General features: G+C 42.2%; 1 protein-coding gene across 1 annotated transcript in view; it reads right to left on the reverse strand.

Annotated features, from left to right (window-relative positions):
- Positions 1-1,622: 1,622 nt before the first annotated feature.
- LOC139708877 (kielin/chordin-like protein) overlaps positions 1,623-23,849 on the reverse strand; it is a 51,415-nt gene continuing 29,188 nt past the window's right edge. The window contains exons 14-25 of the mRNA XM_071620843.1: positions 22,899-23,092; positions 21,215-21,291; positions 20,158-20,251; positions 17,755-17,837; positions 17,165-17,258; positions 15,711-15,967; positions 14,413-14,645; positions 12,326-12,974; positions 10,513-10,701; positions 9,670-9,849; positions 3,999-8,787; positions 1,623-2,199 (exon numbers count right to left, since the gene is read on the reverse strand). Coding sequence (XP_071476944.1) covers positions 1,961-2,199; positions 3,999-8,787; positions 9,670-9,849; positions 10,513-10,701; positions 12,326-12,974; positions 14,413-14,645; positions 15,711-15,967; positions 17,165-17,258; positions 17,755-17,837; positions 20,158-20,251; positions 21,215-21,291; positions 22,899-23,092 — 7,078 coding nt within the window. The 3' untranslated portion in view covers positions 1,623-1,960. The remainder of the gene's footprint in view (positions 2,200-3,998; positions 8,788-9,669; positions 9,850-10,512; positions 10,702-12,325; positions 12,975-14,412; positions 14,646-15,710; positions 15,968-17,164; positions 17,259-17,754; positions 17,838-20,157; positions 20,252-21,214; positions 21,292-22,898; positions 23,093-23,849) is intronic.

A 23,849-nucleotide genomic window follows, 5' to 3' on the forward strand; every position in this document is an offset into this window, starting at 1 on the left:
TGCTACAAAAATCTACCATTAACAAACTAATCACTGCCATTATGGGAGAATAAATGTACTTCAAGTGCTACTTGAGAAACATCAAAAGCAATTTCATAACCAAGCTGTTTTTTACAGAGAATTTACGTCAGTACCTATATTACGCCATAATCTGCTGATGTCTTGGATGGGTTCTGACCAAAAGAGACAGCACCATTCTCTCCACCAGGTTCTTTCTTTTTTATTGCCAATAAATTCATCTCCCTTTTGTCCCTTTTTTCACCCTTTTAACCGATTGCCTCCCAGATTCTACAATTCTCAATGAGTAATATACAGGGCCAACCAAGTTCCTATACATGATGGGTTAAAGCAGCTGTCAAAATCTGGGAAGGGATTTGTGCAAAAGACAGAAGGTGATCGTTTCATGACAAGATAATTGTGGCAGTCGACAGACATAGCTTCACATCGAGGTGCTCAAGAGGTATACTGCTTTTAAGTAGGAACAAACTTTTTCTGCCCACTGCACAGATGCCACACGAACTCTGTTAATCCATACATATTCCGTCCTTCCCCTCATGCCCGAGATTTAATTTGATGACCTAAAAATCCCAAAGCACTGACACGCCGTCTGCCTGCGCTGCCACAAAGTGAGACGCACGTGTGGAATGTTGGAATTATAGAGCAATCTAAATAAAACTTGCGTAACACAGGAATCTCTATTGTCCCCCTCTTCCAAATGTTTTTGTTGGAAACTCTTCATACATTACATGTAAGTCACATGTGCAGCTTATCCTAAGAAATTTGCACCTCATATGAATTCTTCAAAAACATTGGTTACTTCAAGACACAAGGATGATGGCTATTTATCGGTTTCTCTTCACTTTACCTTTGGTGACACATGTTTTTTTTTTCATAGTTGTTGAAGCATAATTGATGATAATTCCATGGAAATTGTGCTATTCTCTAGTCTTGCACAGGGTAAGGCAGAGAAATATTCCTTTTCACAATGACAGTTTGCTTTTCTAACACCTAAATAATTACGATAATCTTTGATTAATACTGACACCTTAAACCTTTCCTACCTACCCTCTTCACTGTAAACAAGTTGTACTACATGATTTCAATCTGTTATCAGCACTTTTTTTGTGTACATTTTCAAAGTGTTGTCTTATCAGAACACGGTATGCATGCATTAATTAAGTCTGTCTTCTGTTTGTGATTTTCTTGTATGAAAGGTCCTCATCACTCTCGTCAATCAATTACTTGTAGTCAAATAATACAGCACAATCTACAGGTAGCAATTCATCACACATGATTTACCTTTTCACACCATTCATCAATCATACTGCTATTCTATCTCTGCCTACAAAAATAACACATATGCACAGCCACAAACACATACACACATACAAGCGCATATACACACAAAAACACAAATGCATAATTTATACCCTTCAGAGTTGAGGTTGGATTCTGCTGTGAGCATCATCACAGAGGTTTAGGGATATCACATTTCACTCTCGTGTGTAAAAAACAACAACAAACAAACAGATAAATACATAGAACTTCTCTAAGCTCCAGTACATATAATCACACTCTTTCTCACACAAGCACACACACACACACACACACACACACACACACACACACACACACACACACACACACAAGAAGGAGCAGCCCGGGTTTTACTACAAGACAAGGTGCAGACATGTGTCATTATCAGGTCATGACACCACCTTCCATTTACATATGCAGCCTAAAATTTCTGTCTACACACAAAATATCATACATTGCATGATCAAACTCCCTCTCCATGAATTTACCACAGACAGAAGTGGAGAGGTATCAGTTTTCTTTGCTGGACAACATCCATAGCCCACGAGTGCCCGGAGGTAAAACATCTCCCTAATGCATAAATGCAACCCCAATAATAATCTCATCCTATTGTTGTTGCTTTTTCACCTTGACTTCCTCTTCTTTAATTCGGTGGCTCCAGAACAGTGGCATTGATGTTGTAGTCAAGAGGGCAGTCTGCGGGATCGATGCAGGCGCTGTCGTGCAGGACCCTGCTCGCCGGGCAGTTGCAGCCGGGCACGCAAGGGCGGAGACATTGGTCCTCCAGGATGCCCAGGGGCAGGTCCTTGTTGGCACAGGTGCGGGGACACGCCGGGCCGCACTCATCGAACATGAAGCCCCTGTCCGTCGGACAGTTGATGGCTGCAGTGAAAAGTCAGAGTCAGACATGAGTACATAATTGCAAAAGCTGAGAAACATAAACAAATGTCTGCCTGCTTCCATTCGGTCACAGTCAGAACACGAGATTAGCTCCCAGATTAGATTAGACAACTGAACTAGAAATGTCGCTATGGCGACTGGTATGCCTCCGCCATCATGCATGATTCTCCTAATAGGTCTGTAGTACATGTGGACAATGTGTGATTATATTTTTCACAAAATTGGCAAAATATTAAAATGATATGTTTGTCACAAATGTGCTGAATGTTCACCTTCCTTGACCTAGGTTTAATTGGATGAATGGGAGAGCATGTATTTGGGGATTTTAGGACTTTTGCTTGACTGTGACCCTTTCATAAGTTTATGCACTGAGTAATTTTCAAGGTACTGAGAAAAAGTGCAATTTCTGTATTGAATAGTAACTTGTTACAATTTTCATCTGGCCTTCGACCCTTGACCTTTGACCCTAAAATTCATAAGAGAATCACTGTCAGGCAGAACATGCATAGATATGTACTAAGTTTCAAGATAACTTGAGCCACTTCTGAGATATGGAGGAAGAAGTAAAGTTCAGCACTTTCACTTGATCTCTGACCTTTTGACCATTGACCTTTTTGGGAAAAAAAAACTTCCCAGAGAATCTCTATTGGGTTATACATGCATACACCAAGTTAAAAAAAAAAATCCTGCAGGCATTGCATAAATATGAGGGAAATAGTAAAAGTTTGAAGTGTTGCCCTTGACCTTTGACTCCTGACCTTTGACCCCATGAACCTAAAATTCCCTAGATAATCACTGCCAGTCAGTACATGCATATATACTATGTTCCACGAAGATAACTTGAACCATTTCCAAGATATGGAGAAAAAAGTGAAATTTTAACACTTTTACTTGACCTTTTGACCTTTGACCTCATGACCCCAAACTTTGCACTAAGTTTCAAGAAAGCATCTTCAGGCATTGCATAGATATGGGGGAAATAGAGAGATTTTGAGCATCTGACCTTGACCTTTTGACCTTTGACCTTGAGCATGTGCACCCAAAAGTTGATAGGCACAACTTTATCCCCTAATGCACATACATGCCAAGTTCCATTAGGATACCTCAAAAGATTTTTTAGTTACGCTGTCCACAAAATTCATTACGGACAGACGGAAGGACGGATGGACAATCCGAAAACATAATGCCTCCGGCACCACTTTGTGGCGGAGGCATAAAAATTCACTCTTTGAGGTTTGATGTGGTAGTGATCAGGCCCTTCCCTATGGAATCCAACATTTGACTTTTCTCTAATATTCTGAATGAACTCACTACAGGACTATATTCTATCAAGAGTTTTTCCCCCCCACTGCATTGGAGATATAACAACCTGTATAATTTCTCTATAAATCCCGCATTTACATTTGAAACCTTTGGTAAACAGTATGCAGTTCTGGATGTCGAAAGACTACAACAATTCTCAAAACTATGTTCAAGAGAATTTGATTTACAAAAAAAAAATCATCATTAACATACTACTATTCCTTCTTGGTACCTGGTATTCCTGGTACCATTTATTTGAAAACCTATGCTTTAGTAATTTGTATCCTTTTCTTCATTATACTCTTGATATCTGAACATAAAATTCTCTTGCTTTCTTTCAAACACAGAAGAAATTGGTAGCAAGATCATACCCACATTTCATATATGGAATGTGCACTACAATAAAAATTGTGTGGAAAAGGCTTTAAGAAAATTGATACTTCACTCAAATAATTCATTTGCAAGAGATATAGACTTACCACAGAGTGAAGGAGATCTCCAGTTGAGATGGACACCTTCCTGCCGGCACTCTGCTGCATATGCTGAGAGAGCATCGCACAGGCAAGCATCGCTGGATCCACAGGCACACAGGTCGTAGACACAAGCAGCGTAGTACTGTTGCGGAGGCACCTTGCTATGGCAGGCCGAGAAGCGAGGCGACTTCAGGACAGCACACTTGATGTTGGCAAGCTTCCTGGCATGGAATCCTGCATCTGTGCAAGGATCAGTGTCCTTCACGTCGCAGCTGCTCTGGTCGGACGTCTTCCAGCTGTTACCAAATACTGCTACCGAGCTAGCCAGCTGTCCTGACCTGGTGCGCAGATCGTCCTGTGGGTATCCGTTGAAGTTCCCGCACAATCCACAGGTCTGCCTGGCATAGGTGCCAGGCACACTGACCTCAACGTAGCTGCTTCCATCCCACAGGACTGTCACCCCGGAGTTGGTGTTGACATAGAATGTTGTGGCCCTACGCTCAACATACAGGTATGGCTGTTTCAGGTATGGAAGGCTGACCACTTCATTGTTCACCTGAACGATGCCACTTTGTCCAAGATTGACCTCATTTCCAGCAACTATGACAGTGACCTCTTGAGTCCAGGACACTGCACCCATGTTCCTGTCATCATTGGTCACTTCCACAATAAAATCTTGGTTCTGGCAGTCCATGGTCATGATGTAGCGGCAAGCTCCCTGGAAGTGGATCAGTTTGCCGTCAAAGGTACGATAGTGGGGATCGCCAAAGGCAATACATGTTGCAGGACGGAGGATACACCTTGGGCAGCAGTCACCTGGCATGACCACTGGAGTTTCATCAGATGCACAATTCATGACTGGACAGCGCTGGGTCCTGCACTGCACCTCACCAGCCACACACTCACAATTTGTGCACTCATCCCGCAGCCACATTTCACCAGACTGGTACTGGATCCCCTGGTAAGTGCAGGGCTGAGATGCTGTCCTACAGGCAAAGCAGCAAGATCCTTGTGGTCTGTATGGTTCCTCACCTTCAGGACAGATAGGTGCATCACACTGAGTTATCTCACAATTGACAGCACCAGCATCGCAGGAACAGGTGATGCAGTTGTCAAATCCCCTACTCCATGTCTGTCCATCCAGGTAGTTCTGGCCAGTCTCTTCATCGATGCACCGCTGGCAGCGGGGACAGCACTCACCACGCGGCACAAACTGCTCTGATCGAGGACAGCTGAGCATGGGGCACATCTCACTCATGCACTCCCAGAGGGACGTGTTCTTGCACTCACAGGTGTAGCAGGGATCGCTGTAAGGCTTGAAGCGCTGACCGACATTATCTGCTGTGCACTCACGACTTCTTTGCTCTGCTGTACAAGTTGCGCAACAGTCTCCTACAGCCGGTGCAACGACCTGATCTTCGGGGCAGTCCACCATACTTGGACAACTCTCCCTCAGGCATAGCAAGCTGCCTCTCTGACAATAGCAAGTTTCACATGGATCGTTATATGGATTGAATCGCTGTCCATCATTGTAGGTGACTCCATTGAAGACACAGCCAGGACAGATTGGACAGCACTGGTCTGGCAAGTAGATGGGGTTGGCGCAGAAATCTGGTGAAAGACATCTGAGCTCAGAGCAGACAGTAACACCATCTTGACACTGGCAGGTGAGACATGGATTGAGTGGCGACATCCAGGACTCACCATTAGTGTACTCAAACCCTTCATAAGTACATCCCTGACACCGCTCGCAACACTGACCTGGATCTCTGATTCGATTTGCACAAGTCAAGATGGGGCACTCTCTCTCCAGGCAGAGAACGTTTCCATTCACACAATTGCACTCTCTGCAATTGTCTGGACGGAAGGTCTCTCCGTTGTTGTACAATCGCTCTTCGAAGAGACACCCATCACACAGTGGACAGCACGAACCTTTGACAGGATGGGTACATTGACTACTTGGACACTCCAAAGGACCACAGTTGACAACATCTCCGACACACTCGCACTGGGTGCACTGCCTCTCCACAGGATACCAGACTGCTCCATCTTGGTATGTTTGGTCATTGTAGGTACATTCCAGGCATGACATGCAGCACTCATTATCCACCCTCTGCGGATTCGGGCAAGTGACAGGCGGGCAATTCACTGCTTGACAATCAACATTCCCATTGACGCAGGTACACATCTGGCAGTTGTCTGCCGGGTGACGGAAGGACTCTCCATTAGCAATGTTCAGATTTTCAAAATGGCAACCATCGCAGACTGGACAACACTGGCCAGGAATGTTCTGAGGATGAGCACAGAGGCGAGAACATGTGAACGACTCGCAGAATACCTGGCCATTCCTGCATGTGCAGCGTTGGCAGACATCCGTCTGTGGAACGAATGTCTCTCCATTTTCGTATGTCAGCCCATCAACAGTGCATTGTCCTGTGCACACTGGGCAGCACTGCCCTGCAGGAACAATGGGATTACTGCACTCCACAGAAGGACAGGTTGGATCCTGGCAGCTCACAAAGCCATTGTTACACTGACATGTGCGGCACACATTCTCGGGGTCAGGGAAGTTGTCTGCATTTGCCCATGGCTTTCCTCCATATGTGCAAGAATCACACACAGGACAGCATCCGTCTGTGCCTGGATGTGGGCAGACTGGAGCAGGGCAAGGTCTTCGGGTACACTGCCAGTTCCCATCGATACACTCACAGTCGTCGCATGGACTGAGGTTTTCTGGTTCGCTGCACTGGGGAGCTAGACACACAGGGCAGCACTCACCAGGAATGTTTGCCGGATTGGAGCAGTTGGCAGGAGGACAGACACGATCAATGCAGCTGACGGAACCCCTCAAACACAGGCAGTCTCTGCACATGTTATTTGGGTCCACGAATGTCATCCCCGAAATGGCCATGACGTCTTCATACATGCATCCATCACATGCTGGGCAATTGCAGGCATCTGGCATAGGATGAGTGCAGGACACAACCTGGCACAGACGTTTTGCACAGTTAACGTTTCCATTGAGGCATGAGCAGACCCGGCAGTCATCAATTGTATCTGCAAACTCTTGTCCATTTACATAATTGTTTCCGTCGTATGAACAGCCATCACATGATGGGCAGCAGCTACCAGGAAGTAAGACAGGATTAAAACATCTTGGCTGGGGACATGAGTGTAGATAGCAGTCAACTTCCCCTTGCCTGCAGACGCACTCCCTACATGTGTCATTGAAATGAGGGAAAACAGCCCCATCATCAAAGTCTACACCATTGTACACACAGCTGTCACATGTTGGGCACCCACACTGGTCGCGGCCAGGGAATTCACAGGAAGCGACACGACATGCCGACCGCTCACACGTCACTTCACCATTCAGACAGGTGCAGGTTTGGCAGACATTTTCGGGATCGGGGAAGCTGTCCCCATTCTGGAAGGGACGGTCAAAGTACGAGCACGCATCACAGACGGGACAACAATCACCAGAGCGAGTAGCAGGATGGCTGCAAGGTGCCGGAGGACACGATCTAGGTCGGCAGTTCACAAAGCCCGACTGGCATTCACACTCTTGGCATTGGTCCAGAGGGTTGAAAAAGACATCACCATCATTATGCTCATCTCCATTGTACAGACACCCATCACACTGCTGGCAGCATGGTCCCTGCTTTGGGTAAGGGCAGGTGATTTGAGGACACGGAGCTACAGCACAGTCAGTGTTGCCATCATCACAAACACATTCTTGACACGGGTCATCTGGATGGGTGAAGCGCTTCCCGTGCAAAAACGTCTCTCCGAGGAAGACACAGTCGTGGTTGATGCACACTTCGCAGCAGACACCTTCCGGATGTGTTCTATGCGGACAGTTGAGAGGTGGGCAGGACAAACGTTCACAAATTACAGAGCCACCTTCACAGGAGCACTGTCCACAAGGATTGCCAGGTTCTGCAAAGAGGACACCATTTGCATAGCTCTCATTTCCATAGGTGCATCCATCACAAGAAGGACAGCAGCCAAACACGAGTGGGTGTGTACAGGGGGCCTCAGGGCAAGGTGCGTCATGACATATGACACGTCCGCTGGTGCATTCGCACCGCTGGCACTCGTTAATGGGATTGAAGAAGGTGTCCCCCTCACGGTAGGTCCTGTCACCAAAGGTGCAGTTGTAAACCTTCTTGATTGAGCAGACTGGGCAGCACTTTCCTGGAGGAGTCTCCTCCAGTTCACAGTTTTCAAGAGGAGCACAGATGGGCGTGGTGCAGGTCACATCTCCATTGATGCACTGGCATTCACGACACTCCCCACCCGAGTCCACAAATAGGGCTCCGTTGTCATGATTAGCCCCATTGTAGTAGCAGCCATCGCACACTGCGCAGCAGGTGTCCCGACTTGGATATGCACAGTTTGCAGGCGGGCAGGGCCTCGGCTCACACCTGACCTGCCCATTGCTGCATGTGCACTCAACGCAAGGGTTATCAGGAGAGGGGAATGTTTCGCCGTCCTGGTACACGGCACCGTCGTAAGTACACTCATGGCAAACTGCACAGCACTGGCCCTCCAGAACCACAGGGTTGGGACAATTCACGGTCGGACACCGCACGCGCTCACAGAGGATGTTCCCGTTCAGGCAGGAGCAGGTCTCACAGTGGTTGAGGGGGTCACCAAATTTCTGGCCGTTAGTGATGTAGCGTCGATCATATTCACAGTCAGTGCACCCTGGGCAGCATTGCGTGTGGTGTTTAGCAGGGTGACTGCACTGGGTCGGGGGACAAGGTCTGGGCTCACAAGTCACTCGCTGATTCTGTAGAATTAAAAGAGGTGTCAAGAAGCGAAATGATACCATTTACCACAGGTTGAAATCTGAAAATTAGTACATTCACGTGTCACAAAGCATTCTACATTCGATGATTGAGACACTTCAATGTGAATACTCAAAATATGAAGAGTCAAATACCTTGTGATATTACAGATGTATGTATAGCTAATAAACTTTCTTTGTTAATTGATCTGTTTCAGTCTTACTGAAATGCTGGATCATAAGATAACAACATAATATTTGCCATTAATGTGATTCTATCAAGATCTACACAGTGTAAATCTTTATTTTTTTCAGACAATCAGGCAATGACCGTCATTTTAAAACCATCCCATTATTGCATTGACAAGGTTCACACACCCATACTTTCTCTGTAGTATTGCTATTTATGCTACAAACAAGGCACAATTTACTACATCATCGCACGAACACAAATTTTAAGTTCAGTCCATCAGAACATTGCCCAGGTCAGACATGCAGCATGACAACAGAGCATCTGTTGCAGGAGTGCCCACTGTAGTCCACACCCTGAGGGCATATGTGTGGCCACAACAAGAGATGGGGGGGGGGGGAGGGAAGTGTATGGAAGTCTGATGCATCATTCATTTTTTAGATGGGCATTCCCATTTAGAAGTGAACAAGAAATAGAAAAAAAAACAAGACTTGCTCTCTCACATTTTATCCTGCTCCCCAACTGCAATCACTGATGGGTCATAACTTTGCATTTAAACCAATAACTTCTTAAGACTCCTAGCCTCGTAAAAATCTACTACCTACTGAAATCAAGATCTGTGCTTCATCAACATCAATTATAACAACATCCCTGGCACTGAACAGATGAAAATGAGACAGAAAATATGGTCATACCTGGCAGACACAGTCCAGGCACTCATTGCTAGTAGACTGCCAGCGTTCCCCTTCCTGGTACTCTCTGCCCTCATCGATGCAGACCTGACATTGAGGGCAGCAGTCCTCTGGATCGGCGTAGACTGGGCTGCTGCACTGGACAGGGGGGCAGGTTTCTCGCTCACACACCACTGATCCTCCCTGTAGGGTTTCAGACAGATTATCAGTATCAAAGCTGTCCCTTAAAGCTCCCAAACTTACATGTACACGCGGCTACTGTGTTGATGTTACACATGGTGCCCCCTCTTGACAAAACATCATGAAAGTTCTATGTGGAAATGACATATCAAACGTTGAGGTGATGGCTCACGAGGTAAAAAATATCATCATTCAAGGTATAGGAGTACCAGACTTGAGACATTTTTGTGGAAACCACATTCCTTGACATAGGATTACTGGGAGCTGATGGTAGTGCTAAATAAGAGCCCCGGGGGGCTTAGTGCTTATGAAAAACTTATTTTTAGTTGCTTGTGTCTAATTGCAACAAAATCTGTTGTAATATTCCTGGCTCTGCAAAAGGTTCTCCAGCCCTGCCCCCTTGGGGTGGTGGGGGTCATGTCATTACAATTTCATTTATCCCACATTGTAAGGTGACAATTTCAAACATAGTGCTCTACAGCACAATGTAGGTAAAATGCCTCATCAACTTACAGATGTGTAAGTGCTAAGCAGGATTTCAGCACAAGAACCTTATCAAATACACCAAAGCATATCCACAGCAACCCAGAGCAAATATTACAACTGTGAGCAATTGGGATTGATGTGGGCATCATACTCTGCGTGTTAGAAATGGACCCGACTTACCGAACACGTGCAGATCTGACACCGGTCTGTGAAGTGACGGAACTGTATGCCATCAGGGATGACGCGGCCGTCGTACTGGCACTGCGTGCAGTCGGGGCAGCACTGGCCTGGGACCGGGACAGGATGGGTGCAGGACCTCTGGCATACCAGCCCCTGAGTCCTCTGGTCAACACACCGCACTTCGCCAACCTACGGCCACATTGCAAATCCATAATAAAGATATTGGGATTGTGTCTCAAGAGTGCTGATGTCAAAAGCAAAGTCATAATTATGTTTGACATCCTTTGAAGAAAACCTGACAAATCTTCCATCAAACCACTATTAATAGTCTCAATTTGGCATTTTGAAATTGTCCACACTCTGAGCTTTCAAGTGATGTATTAACCCGTTGAACAAGTCCTGAGTCCTGAGTACTCTTGCAAGTGTCTACGAGAAATGAGTGTTGTAGCAAAATCAGCTTGTCCTCAGTGGGTTAACTGTCTTTTTATTGTCTCTCTATTTCCAAAAACATGAGACAAAATGGCAGAAAGCTAATAACTAGAAACTCAAAGTTTTCAGAAAATGGGCTTTATCCTAAATAATTCATGAGCATGCAAAACATGAAACTTCAAAACAAAGTATTCTTACATTTCAAAACATAGATAGGTGGTAATTACGATATCAAGCTTTTGATCTATTCACAAATAAAACATATATTATCATCTGATAATTTCATCACCTTGCTTGCCACTTTCTTGGATCCAATATCAGTCACTTATCCACCTCACAAGCAGATCCCTTACAACTGACAAAATCTAAATTTCTCAAGGCAGATATTCTTTTAAAAATATAGGATAACAATGCCCTTAAGCAGGGCTCCACACTAACTTTTTTATTTGGTGGCCCGATGGGACCACCAAAATCATCAATTTCAAATTTTTGGTGGCCCGAGAGACAATTTTGGTGGCCTCCCAAAAAACCAAAAAAAAAACCACATTAAAATTCCTACTTTTTTTTAGATTAGTCAAATATTCAAGTTTTATCATAGTAATAATTGGAAGCTGGACATATCTACTCATAAATAAACCTCATCAAACTCGCAACACTCACTCTCAGGCACTCATTCAATCCTTTTCATCCATCCTTTAAACAAATCTAACTTCTGAATGGTAAGACTAAGTAAAGATATTCATTGACAGGCACATGGGTTGCAACATCTTAACATAAATAAATGACACTTTTCAAAAAATTTTGGCGGGCCACCAAATTTGCCCTTTTTTGAAATTTGGAGGCCCGACTTTCATTTTTGGTGGCCCCGGGCCACCGGGCCACCGTTAGTGTCGAGCCCTGCCTTAAGTCATGCTGGCCTTCAGCTTCTAATTATTCGAGAACGACAAACTGTCTCATCTTCCTTACTTGTTTGTTCTATTCAAAATGAATTGCAATAATGATAAACACCTTCCCAAAGAACACAAGGGTGTACTTTACTTTGTAGGTGGGAAAAAAGAGAGAAAGATAATATGTAGATACACAGATTTTTCTCAGTCAATCTTTCCATGGGAAATATATAAACCTATGTAAAATTTACAACGACAATAAAACATTCCACAAATTATTGCTTGATGACATTTAAACTTTCCCACGGAAGAACAAGTTTAACCCACAAAGGATGGACTGATTTTGCTACAACATGCATTTCCCATAGACCCTTGCCCGAGTATACATTGTACTTAGGACTCGTCCTCAATGGGTTAAGATAACATTGCAACACATGCCACGCATAAGAAAATACTTTTTGAGTGACAAGCCTTGGTATGTTAGTATTCTTTCTCACCTCACATCGACAGCTCTGGCAGGGATCCTGCTGAGACACAAACTGTTCTCCATTGTAGTACGTGGCCCCCTCATACACGCACTGCCTGCACTCCGGGCAGCACTGGCCGGGCAGCAGGACAGGGTTGGGGCAGGTCAGCTGCGGGCAGGGCACCTGGTCGCACAGGATGCTCCCCCGGGAGCAGCGGCAGATCTGGCACCTCTCCGGGCTCTGCACGATGTCGCCATCGTTGTAGAGCGTGCTTCCGTCCTGGCAGCCATTATCGCATATAGGGCAGCACGCTGAAGGGTCGATGACCGGATGCGAGCACTGCTGTTCGCAGCGGATCGTCTGGCACGACAGCCGTCCCTCCGAGCAGGTGCAGTCAGAGCACACGTCGTAGGTCGGGACAAAGTGTGTGCCATGGTCGTGGCGTGTCCCTCCGCGGTCGATGCAGCCGCGACAAACTGGGCAGCACTCTCCATCCAGGGTCTCCACCTCCCGGCAACCCGTGTCTGGGCACGGTCGCTGCTGGCACGTGACCGTGCCCGAATGGCAGCGGCAGACCTCGCATCCATCGGTGCTGTCGAACTCTGCGTTGTTGCGTTGGAACTGGCCCTCGTACAGACAGTCCGTGCAGTCTGAACAGCACTGGCCTTCAGCAATGTAGCTGTGAATATGATGGAATCATGTGGTTGGAATCAAGGCAAACAATGCAACATGATTAAGCTCCCATGGATGTGGGTTTACAGCCAGCAGCTGATCATTTGTCACTCGGGATGGTAACTTGTACGCACACTTAATGCATTCTGCTGAATAGAGTCAACTTTCCCATGCTCACCTGTTCCAAGCTATTCACTGAACATCACAACTGCATTCATATGAAGTTGTCTACTCGGGTTCATTTAACATCGTTTTCCCTACATTAATTTCCACTGTACACATTGAATATCATCAAACATTGTCAATTGGAAACCTTTACCTACTGAAATAATCACTTTTGCTCTGACCTCATGTATATTGTACATCTTCAATGACTTTTAAGGCGACAAAGTTATTCTAAACTAGAAATGTCGCTATGGCGACTGGTATGCCTCCGCCATAATGCATGATTCTCCTACTTGGTCTATAGTACATGTGGACAATGTGTGATTACATTTTCACAAAATTGGCAAAATATTACAAATTGACAACCCGAAAACATAATGCCTCCGGCACCACTTCCTGGCAGAGGCATAAAAATAATAGCCACTGTCCCTTCCTAAAACCATAGAGTTTGCCTTGAATATCCCCACTTGTCCCACTTAGAATTATGAAGGAAATACAATCCTAACTACTGGAGCAAAACAACTATTTCGAAGTATTTCATATTGCAGGGTGGTCCATGAGGGGTTTTAGCATGTCGCTGCAACATGCTAAAATTCTTGTGCAACATCCTAAAAAGCCAGCAACATGCTATGCAACATCCTCAAGAATTTGCAACAAGCTCAAAGTAAAAGTATTCAAAAATGTGCAAAACATGTGCATAACATAAGAAACATCAAACTACCAGGTACTTTAGATATTTGTGTGCAAAACATGAGAGAGAACATTGAATGTAAGCAGCACAAAGAGAGATAAGCAGCAAAATATTGCGTACTACGTACTCATCGTGTGCGCTCCGCGCATATTCAATTTCTGCAATATTCTCAGATTCTGAGCTTGCAACATGCTAAAATTTCAAGTTGTGGACCACCCTGATATTGATATACAAAATCAGCACAAGACATAAATCATTCTGATGGAAATACTTCAAAATGTTATTGGGATTTCCTTTCATTTCTTAACTTTCACACATCTAACAAGTACAGTAAAAGCTGTTATTTTTGCAAGGCTTTAATTTTTATGAATTTCGAAAATCACTGTTATGCTACAAATTTGATAACAAGCAATAATATCACAAATGGACAGGCATTAGTGCACTTGCAATAGCCTCTGTGGAGATCAGTGAAACAACATCTTGGGAAAATGTCTCTGACCTCCTCATTTGTGAAAATAAAAGCTTTTACAGTATCACGAGAAAGCTGCAGTATAATTTGTCACATTTTCTGTTTTCTGACAAAACTGACCCGTGCTGACATTGCTCCCTGCAACGTGAGAGGTCAGTGCAAGTGACCCTGGACTCCTGACATATGCACTGCTGGCACTGGTCATCGGACACCCAGCGGTCATCGTTGTTGTACGTCCGCCCGTTGTAGACGCACTTGTCCGTGCAAATTGGGCAGCAGGCGCCCAGGAGAAGTACCGGGTTGGGGCATGGGGCTGGCTCGCATTGTTGAGGATTGCAGCGCACAATGTTATTCTGGGGTAAAAAGAGGGATCAAAATTGACAAACAGGAACATATAGATGTTTTTATTTTGTTCTGCACTTTGCGAATCTGGGAAACTAGTATGGACATCCTGCTGAAATTGTGTACTCATAGATGAATATGTCATATCTAACGTGCTACTAATCGGTATATGTGCAGAACCACACATCTTGAAGCTGCCTCTTTTGTCACTTCAGATATATATTGCTGCGATTCTGTGGTAGTGAGACAGGCCAAAATAAATCTACATGACTGCACCGCAGCACACCCTCCACTGGAGTTTGAATTTCACTGGACAATTCCCAGGGAGTAAATTGGGGTGGATTAGGACTTTTTAGATTTCATTATTGACGGACAATGCCCTGAAAATGGAATCCTATCAGAGGCTTTCATACGTCATGATACTTAGCTAATCTGCATATTGTGGCAATATCTCAATTTGTTGCAACTAAGCCACTACCTGCCTTTATATGTTTCAACGGCAGACTCTGTACTTTGTATACTTCCAAAGCAGCCCCTTGGGCAGAATAATTTCAGGTAATATGCAAGGCTTATTGTATTATCCCTTCATCAAGAGTAGAGTATGCACGGTCAGATTGCGCATGGATCTACGTTCTACCTCGTAATTGTGAGTCTCCCTTCCAGCAACAACTAGGGGGTTATTCAGCATTAGCAGATACACATGAAACTTCAAATTTGTGAGTGCTGTGTATCTTAAACCTAGCTATGATTGCAGTTCCTATTTCTGTTCTTGTCATTTCTTGGGTTGGGTTGGGGAGCACAAGATATCCCATAGCAGCACTATTTGTGAGTATCCCAAGTTGACTGATAATTATGATATGAACACATCTAAAAAATATTGACCCAAGTAGACAAAAAATGTATTAAAGTGTATCAAAGGTGGCAATTCACTAATTTTTTCTCTTGAAAAGAAATACTACCTATTACTCATTCTGTCTTAAAACAAAGCTACATTGTATGATGGGAGAGGAGGATTGAAGACCAAATCAAAGTATGATTATTTTTTTGTATATCTCTATGGAAATATTTCAGCTCACCAGGCATGAACACCTTAGGCATGGATTGGACATGGGAGTGAAGAAGTCCCCGTTGTTGAATGACATCCCCTCGTACTCGCAGCCGTCGGTGCAGCGAGGGCAGCATTCGCCCTGTGGCGTCGTCTGCTGTAGGCAGCTGAGTTGAGGGCAGCGCACCGGCTGGCAGCTCACTGAGCCGTACCTGCAGGTGCAGGACGTGCACAGGTCCGCTGTAAAGGTGTTGCCGTTGGCAACCCGACTTCCTTCATACTCACAGTCTGAGTGCGTGAGACAGAGAGAGAAAGCGGAAATGTTTTTAGATGCAGCAAATGACAAATGATATTGGAGTAATATGCGACGATATGAATATTAATATGTACTGATAAATATGCATGAGTCCCTGGGTAGCCATGAACTCCTACACATTGATGTACATACACCAAAAAATGTAGGTCCTTTGATTTTTTTTTCTTTTTGCTCTTCATTTTAAACACTTATTTCTTTGTAAATAACAATTCATGTCAATATAATAAGTGATTCATATGACAGAATTTATCTAAGGCAGTTGAGCATACAAGTAGAGAGAAACTGAATGATGCTACTGCAGCAGATGTTTTTCACTCGGCGGGCAAGAATACGGGAGGAGAACTGAAGTAATCAAGTTCTGAGAAGATTGAAGCCTTTAGAAGTTCAGAAGAGCAGAAGGAAGAGGTCACTCTCCTGGTTGGCTAACCAGTATGATGAGGAGTCAGCTGGATTACCCATTGTTCAACCATACACCCCACAGTGTATGTGTAGGTCATAGTGTTTATTAAGCCATGTAAAAGTCAGACTGCAACAATATCAAGCTGTCATTAGGTAACAAGGTGCAAGTGCTATGTCTCTTGAACAGACTGATCGAGCCGGGAAGAATCATACAGGTAGGTGTTGGTTTGCTAGTCTTGGCCAATCACAAAATAAACATTCTTTTATTTGTGGTGATTAGTGTGATTACAGGTGTGATCAGTAATCTGTTTTAAATACCAAGTCACATCTCACATTTCTTTGATGGCATGGCAGCAAAGTGACTTAAAGCATTCAAAAGATCATCTATATTAAAAGAGAAATCTACCTTTCAGGAAACACTGCACAAAATGTACAAACATTTTGCGGCATGCTTGGTTCCAAGAAGAATTGGTTCACCTGATCCGAAAAATACTTTCCATCCCTAAAAATGTCTTCAAACAAAGATTTTTTTGGTGTGTTATAGCCATGGAAGTTGGGCATACTCTCTTTCTTAATTTCTTCTTACACCAAACACAGGCTGAAGAAGGAGAAGGAGGACAACAACAACAACAACAACAACAACAACAACAACAACAACAACAACAACAACAACAACAACAACAACAACAACAACAACAACAACAACAACAACAACAACAACAACAACAACAACAACAACAACAACAACAACAACAACAACATGACTTCACCATTGCATTCTGGACAGCATCCGTTCCGTGGCTTGAGAGGGTGTGTGCACTGTGGCCTTGGGCATTCCCTGGTTTGACATCTGACGTCCCCATTCTGTGCAGGGAGTGGCATTACACAAGTCAACACCTTAAATTCCACTTTACAATTTTCTCACACTTGCATTATTGAAAGCCTCTACCATGCAGAGGTTTATATTTAATACCACACAATCGATTGTGATGGAGATATTCATGGCTGTTGTGTTCTCGCTGCCTATCAATAATGCATGTCAATGCTGCATTGGGAATTATATTCAACATCTCCAGCTGTAACATTCTATTCAATGGCTTTTAGTAACACATATATCTTAGGTTTGGTTTCAGTCTTCAGGATTTATATTAGCATAATTCATCACAAACAATATAAAATATTTAACAAATGTACTGCACAAACAACATAAAAACTGACGACAAATAGGAGATGGCAAATCAAAGTAATAAAGTAAAATCTAACTTGAACATATTGTGCTATGTTAAATCCAAACAACACCACAGCATATCTATTTTGTGCATTTCAGCAAACTGACACTGCTGTACAGCTGTCCACTCACCAGACACTGGCAATCGGCGCATTCATCGTAGATGGGAACGACTGTGGCCCTGTTGCGGATAAACTGGTCCCCATACTGGCAGTCTGCATACCAAAGATGAGATCATGGAAACAGCGGATTAAAGAGGAGTTTAGCAAATCCCTGATCTCACTTTACAGGAATATTGTGTGCTATGGACAAAGTCTAGAGACATTCATTTCACTTTCTGTAATATCCACACGTCGGCATATCTGATTTCTCCTTGCTTTCTGGCTCTACAAGACCAAAACTAAATCTGACTTTAATACTAACATTACTCTCAAAAACCTGGTTTTTGTTTTTGTTTTTCCTAACTTGCTTTTACAGCAATTCAACAAAAACTTCTGAGCAGCCTCATACCTGATTCTCAAGACTGTTTGGTAATCAGAAATTGTTTATCTCTGAAATCACAGCTAAATGCCATTCACTTCGGGCATCACATGAAGAAGATGAGTATATGTAAAGTGCATCAGATAAATCAAGCATATTGTTCATTGCTTGAGACAATACATGGACGAAACAACCCATCAAAAACTTCTTGGTCTATCACTATCTCTTCGCTCTCCCCCCAAATATACTAAAAATTACACATGTTGCATGTTCAAAGTCACATGAAGTGGATATGATCACTGGCCTGCAGTATACTGATATTCCAGCAGTTGATAAAGTTAGTAACAGATCACAACTTCTTCTTTTTTCCTGCAAAAACAGTCTGTGCATCTTATTTGAAGCAAAGCAACCAGTATTCTTGCAGTGTACAATTTCTTATCATTATCAAATCATATAAGCAGTGTAGATTTGGCTTTGATCTCGACATTAAAAACAATTTTTAATCACAATCATAAAAACAAAAAAATTGTACAGGTTCATAAGCATATAAACAGAAAAAGGAATACAAATGAATTCATATTCCCATGTTTTTCAATATTTTGTTGTTCAATATTTGTCAGAGTGATGAACAAAACAACAAAATGTGCTCATATTTGTCAATCTCTCTGCAAACAAACACTTTGATAAGAATTCACAAAGGTAGCTTTAATCAAATCCATGGTTTACATCTTAGTCCATGGACTAAAACAAGCAAGGAGAAAACAAACAAACAAAAAAACAAGTGTACTTTACATAAGTGTAAGTGTAAGCTCGTATTCATCATTGGATATCTACTGACGTACGCAATCTGTCCAGCACATATGCGTAGATGAAATTTGCATAATCCATGGGATACATTGTGAATTTGGGCCACTAAGTCATCAATATGTGGTTATTCACATGCAAGTGTACACACTGTCTTCTTAAGAAAAATAGTTGCAACTGTAATCCATACTGATATATTCTTCTAATTATGTTTGTTCTGATTTGTTCTTTTTTTGTTCATCTCTAATGGCGCACATACAAATCACTCAAAATCCTGTACAATAATCACGGATGATCCTGTGTTCTACCATGACCTCCAGGTGACCTATGGAATTTGTCTCTTTCTCCCTCTCCTTAAAGGACAAATTCACCTCAATAAACATATAAATGGGGATTGAGTGAATGCAGCAATATGAGTTGAACACATCAGTTAAAGTTTGAAGAAAATTGGACAGTCCGTTCAAAAAAATTATGAATTTTTAAAGTTTCGGTGCCGTCATCACTGGATGAGAAAACTATTACAGTTTGGGATGTGACATGTGTAGGATGATATAGGCAGGGGAATAATGTTACCCTTAACATATGTCAGTAACGAGTTGAGGGAATAAGTTCTTTTAAAAAAAAAGAAGAAATTTTGTGGAATTCCCTTCACATTTTCTATTTTAAATCATTCTATGCATGTAACATCACAAACCATAGTAATCTATTCATCCAGTGATGGCAGCACTGAAATTTTACATATTCATAACTTTTGAACAGATTGTCCCATTGTAATCAAACTTTCATTGATGTGTTCTACTAATATTGCTGCATTCACTAGGTCCACACATATATTAAAGGTGCACTTGCCCTTTAAGGACATAATTTGCCATTTGCAGCTGAAACAAAAACCCAGCATTCGTGCCTTAAAATAGTTCTAAAATGTGAGTTAGGGATAGAAACAACCAATGTAAAAAATTGCACTAGTATAGTCGATGTTAAGTATTGTTAAATATACAAAATGTGAACAATAGTTATAATAAAAATGTTTCTAGATTAAACCGTCTACATTTACGGTTTATTGAGAAAAATAGTGATATCTCCTTATATTTTACGTTCAATTGCAAAATTCTTATATGGTAGGATGTTTTGTGATACAACTGACCTACACATATCCATCACAAGTGATATCTTGAACTTTTTTTAAATCATTGCTCCCAAAGGTAAACAAGGCCTTTAAGTATTAATCTAGATCATTGGACCTAAACTCACCATTACAGAGAGGGCAGCATTCACCGAATGGCGTGGCTGGGTAGTCACAGCGTGTAGGCAGGCAAGAGTCTCTCTGGCAATCAACTGTACCCCTCTGAAGAGTGTGTGTGTGTGTGTGAGAGAGAGACAGAGACAGAGAGATGGAGGGGGGGGGGGGTGGGGTGAGAGTGAGAGAGTGAGAGAGGGGCCAGGAGAGAGTGCCCATCTCTGGGGCAATATGATACAATGCACATAATATCAGGGGTACTTTTTTTACTCCAAATAACCCAGACATTCACTTACACACCATCAAGTAATACTAGGTTAGCGTAAATGAGTTGCTGTAATACAATGTATACCACTAAAAGGGTTTACATCTATTAAATTATATTTCACCCGTCCATGCAATATCATTTACTCAACTCTTCAGAAAAATGTCATCTGTGATTGTCTGTTATCGCTATGTTTTCTTTGCAAGAATCATACTAAAAATTTCCCCTTTTAAGATGAGAAATATCATATTAAAACAGCAATAAAGAATACAATGTTGATCATATAGTACTGTTTGGATGATATCACAATGCCTGTCTCCAATACTAGGTAAACATATTCAGCAAACCATGAAACTCCTTCAGACTAGGAAAAGAGAGAGTTTCCAGTTTACAGAGTTTGGCTTAAAAAAAGCACCCTCTAAAACTGGAGAACTGCAACAGCTGACTTAAATTCAAAATTTCGTAAGAAGGGGCACAGACAAATAATTTTGTCTACCTCATGAGAAAGAATGATAAAAAAACCATAACTAAGCCATATTGAATGTCAAGATTAAATGAAGAAATGTCTGCAGCATGAACTACCACAGAGGGGAAAATTCAGTGTGGATCTAGTGGAAAAAAGAAATCTTATAAAACAAGCAAACCACCTACAATTGTTTACATCCTTATAACATGATTGACTCAAATTTAAGGGGAACTCTCTCGAAGAGATTAAAAATGAGAGAAAGAATAAGGGATTCTCCTTTTTACCCCTTTACATGAAACCTCTTCTTAGAGAAGAGGAGGAATTCAAGTTTAATACTCACAGTACAAGTGCAGGTGGTGCAAGCATCAGACTTCCATGAAGTGCCCGACTGATGGAGAACCGTGCCATTGACACAATCTGGGGGAGGATCAATGGATAAAATCTGGTAAAGTTCAAGTTCAAGTTCATTTTCCATTAAACATAATTACAACAGGCCACTGATTCAATGGAAACAGGCAAAATGGAAATAATACTGAAAATATAATACATACACACTCATGTGATCAGGATGAGAAAAAGGACACCGTAAAGGAAAACATAAGTTGATGTGAATGGGGCTCTACAGGGAAGAGCAATAAGCCTTGTGAAATGTTGACTCCTAATAATCATAAACTGTTCATGATAAGGGAAGCACAGAAAAGAGTAAAGAGAGAGAGAGAGAGAGAGAGAGAGAGAGAGAGAAAGAAAAGAATAGAAAACATATCAAAGTGCAACTAAAATAATCAGTTCGCCTGAGAATTTAAATTCAGAAGTAAAGATTTGTAATTTCATCTAAAACTATGCAGAAACTTTTTCATTTTCAGATCACTGGGTATATCTTTCCTCATTGATCGTCCTTTTGTTCCAACATAACTTAAATAACACTCATAAGCAAGACAGGTGTTACAATCATGGACATTACAATTCAAATAGATTTTGGAAGAAATATGAGATGGTAACAAACTTTTTGAACACATATAATAGCAAGATTACATCTATTGATATAATAAATATCTAAATATTCAAAAGCCTCCTTGAAAGTTGAACAATTCCTTGATACACTCATGCATGCTAATAATAATATATGACAGTTTGAACACAAATACTGTATGACAACCTGAATCTATTTGTTTGGGTTTTCTTTTCCTTGGCAGCATGAAATTAACTTGTTCAGGTGTTTTCCCCAACAAGTGAGTTTTACTTAAGTTTGCATACACAGTTGGGACTGACATCAGCTGTTTCATAACCACACATGAAACTGAATAAAATTCCATGACATTTATAGCTAGTCCCATGTCCAATTTTGATGTAACCTTCACCATTCCATCTTTGTTTCTATTGCACTTTATACAACACATGTATAGATCCTTGCCATCTGATTGGATGAATGCAGGTCACATGACATTCAGAAGAATCAGCTATCCCACGTTCACTCTTAATGGCAGTGCAATAGCTGTCTATTGAACAGTAAATCAAGCAAGCCAGCTGTGCAATAGATCTTAGGACACACTAAACTTGTGTATCGTAAAGCACTGAGAGCCAGATCTAGAGCTAAACCTTACTGTTAGTCCTCCTCCTTTATTATAGGCTTAACGTTAGATCTATTTTGGTCTAGCTGCTAGACCAGGCTTATCGTGTGTTGTATAAAACAAATATTCAATGTTTTATCACTCGTGCGACGGTTTGAATATTACATTCGGTGCAAGTTTGAGCGTTCTCTTCAACTCCGCTTTGCATCGTTGAACAGGACGGTTAAATTTGCACGCTCATGTAATATTCGGAATCATCACACTCATAAACATTTAATATTTGTATACTATTAACCTCTGTCAACATTGTGAACATGAAGTGTTGTTGTATCCCAAAGTTCCACATGATTCGTAGACAAAGTTTACCACAAAGCAGTAAGAACTGTTTATACATAACTGACACGAAGGCTGTGATTCCCTTAAATCTGTAGGATAAAAATTTAGGACGACATTTACCGCGTGCCTCCGCCTGGCAGTTGACGTGGTTGCCGTTGCTGTACCACATCGCCGTGCAGCCGTTGCAGAAGTCGATGTAGCACGTGGCATCTTCGTGACCCCCGCAACCGACGTTGCAGGGGTTGAGGTCGCAGATGACCGGCACTCCATCGCAGGGGCAGTTGGATATGATCGGCTCCACATCAAGGCAGAATCTAGGGTTAGCAATTATTTGATAATTATGAAATATCAGAGAGTCTAATCTCTTGCTTAACCTTAGCTATGCCAGGGACTTTTGACAGTGTGTACAGCACTATGGGGTTTTCTGTGCCAAGCAGCACTCAAAGCAGACAAAGGATTATATAAAGAGAAGATTGTGGCTAGAAAAAAAAAAATTCATGTCTCTACCACACAATCCTACTCACAAACTAAAATTGCGGTTTTATCATGGTTTGACTTTGTAAAATTTTTGTCTAAAGTGATAGCAAAGCTTTTGGAATTTGATGTAACAGGCCATACTTTGACTTCTTTTAATCTAAAAAAACTGATCCTTTTTTTTTTTGCATAAAATAGAGTCAATCTTTTAGTAAGTGATGGAATGTATAGAAAAATGACGACATTCACTCTTGATACTCAACTGAAGGAACATATTTTTTAAGTACTGCAAATCATATTTCCTGCTCTGTTCCTTGTCCTCCACCCCATTTTGTCCCTCCTTCTCCCACTTCATCACAATTCTAGATCTTATAACCATACCCACTGGATAGCACGTAAGTTAAGAAGTGAATGATGCCATGCATGTCTTCCTTTACAAATACCAGAAACATTTCTCTGTCCCCATTACCTCCTTAAAAAAATGTGCAACCCTTTCCATCAAGACTCTACAGGTCCTACAATTCAGAGTATGGGTAGGAAATTATCAAAGCTGATTGTGGTTTTTTCTTTGTACAGATGATAGAACTTTCTCACCCT

This window comes from Diadema antillarum, unplaced genomic scaffold, assembly GCF_040938485.1.
Source record: "Diadema antillarum isolate AM-2024a unplaced genomic scaffold, OU_Dant_1.0 scf00000037, whole genome shotgun sequence".
NCBI lineage: Eukaryota > Metazoa > Echinodermata > Echinoidea > Diadematoida > Diadematidae > Diadema > Diadema antillarum.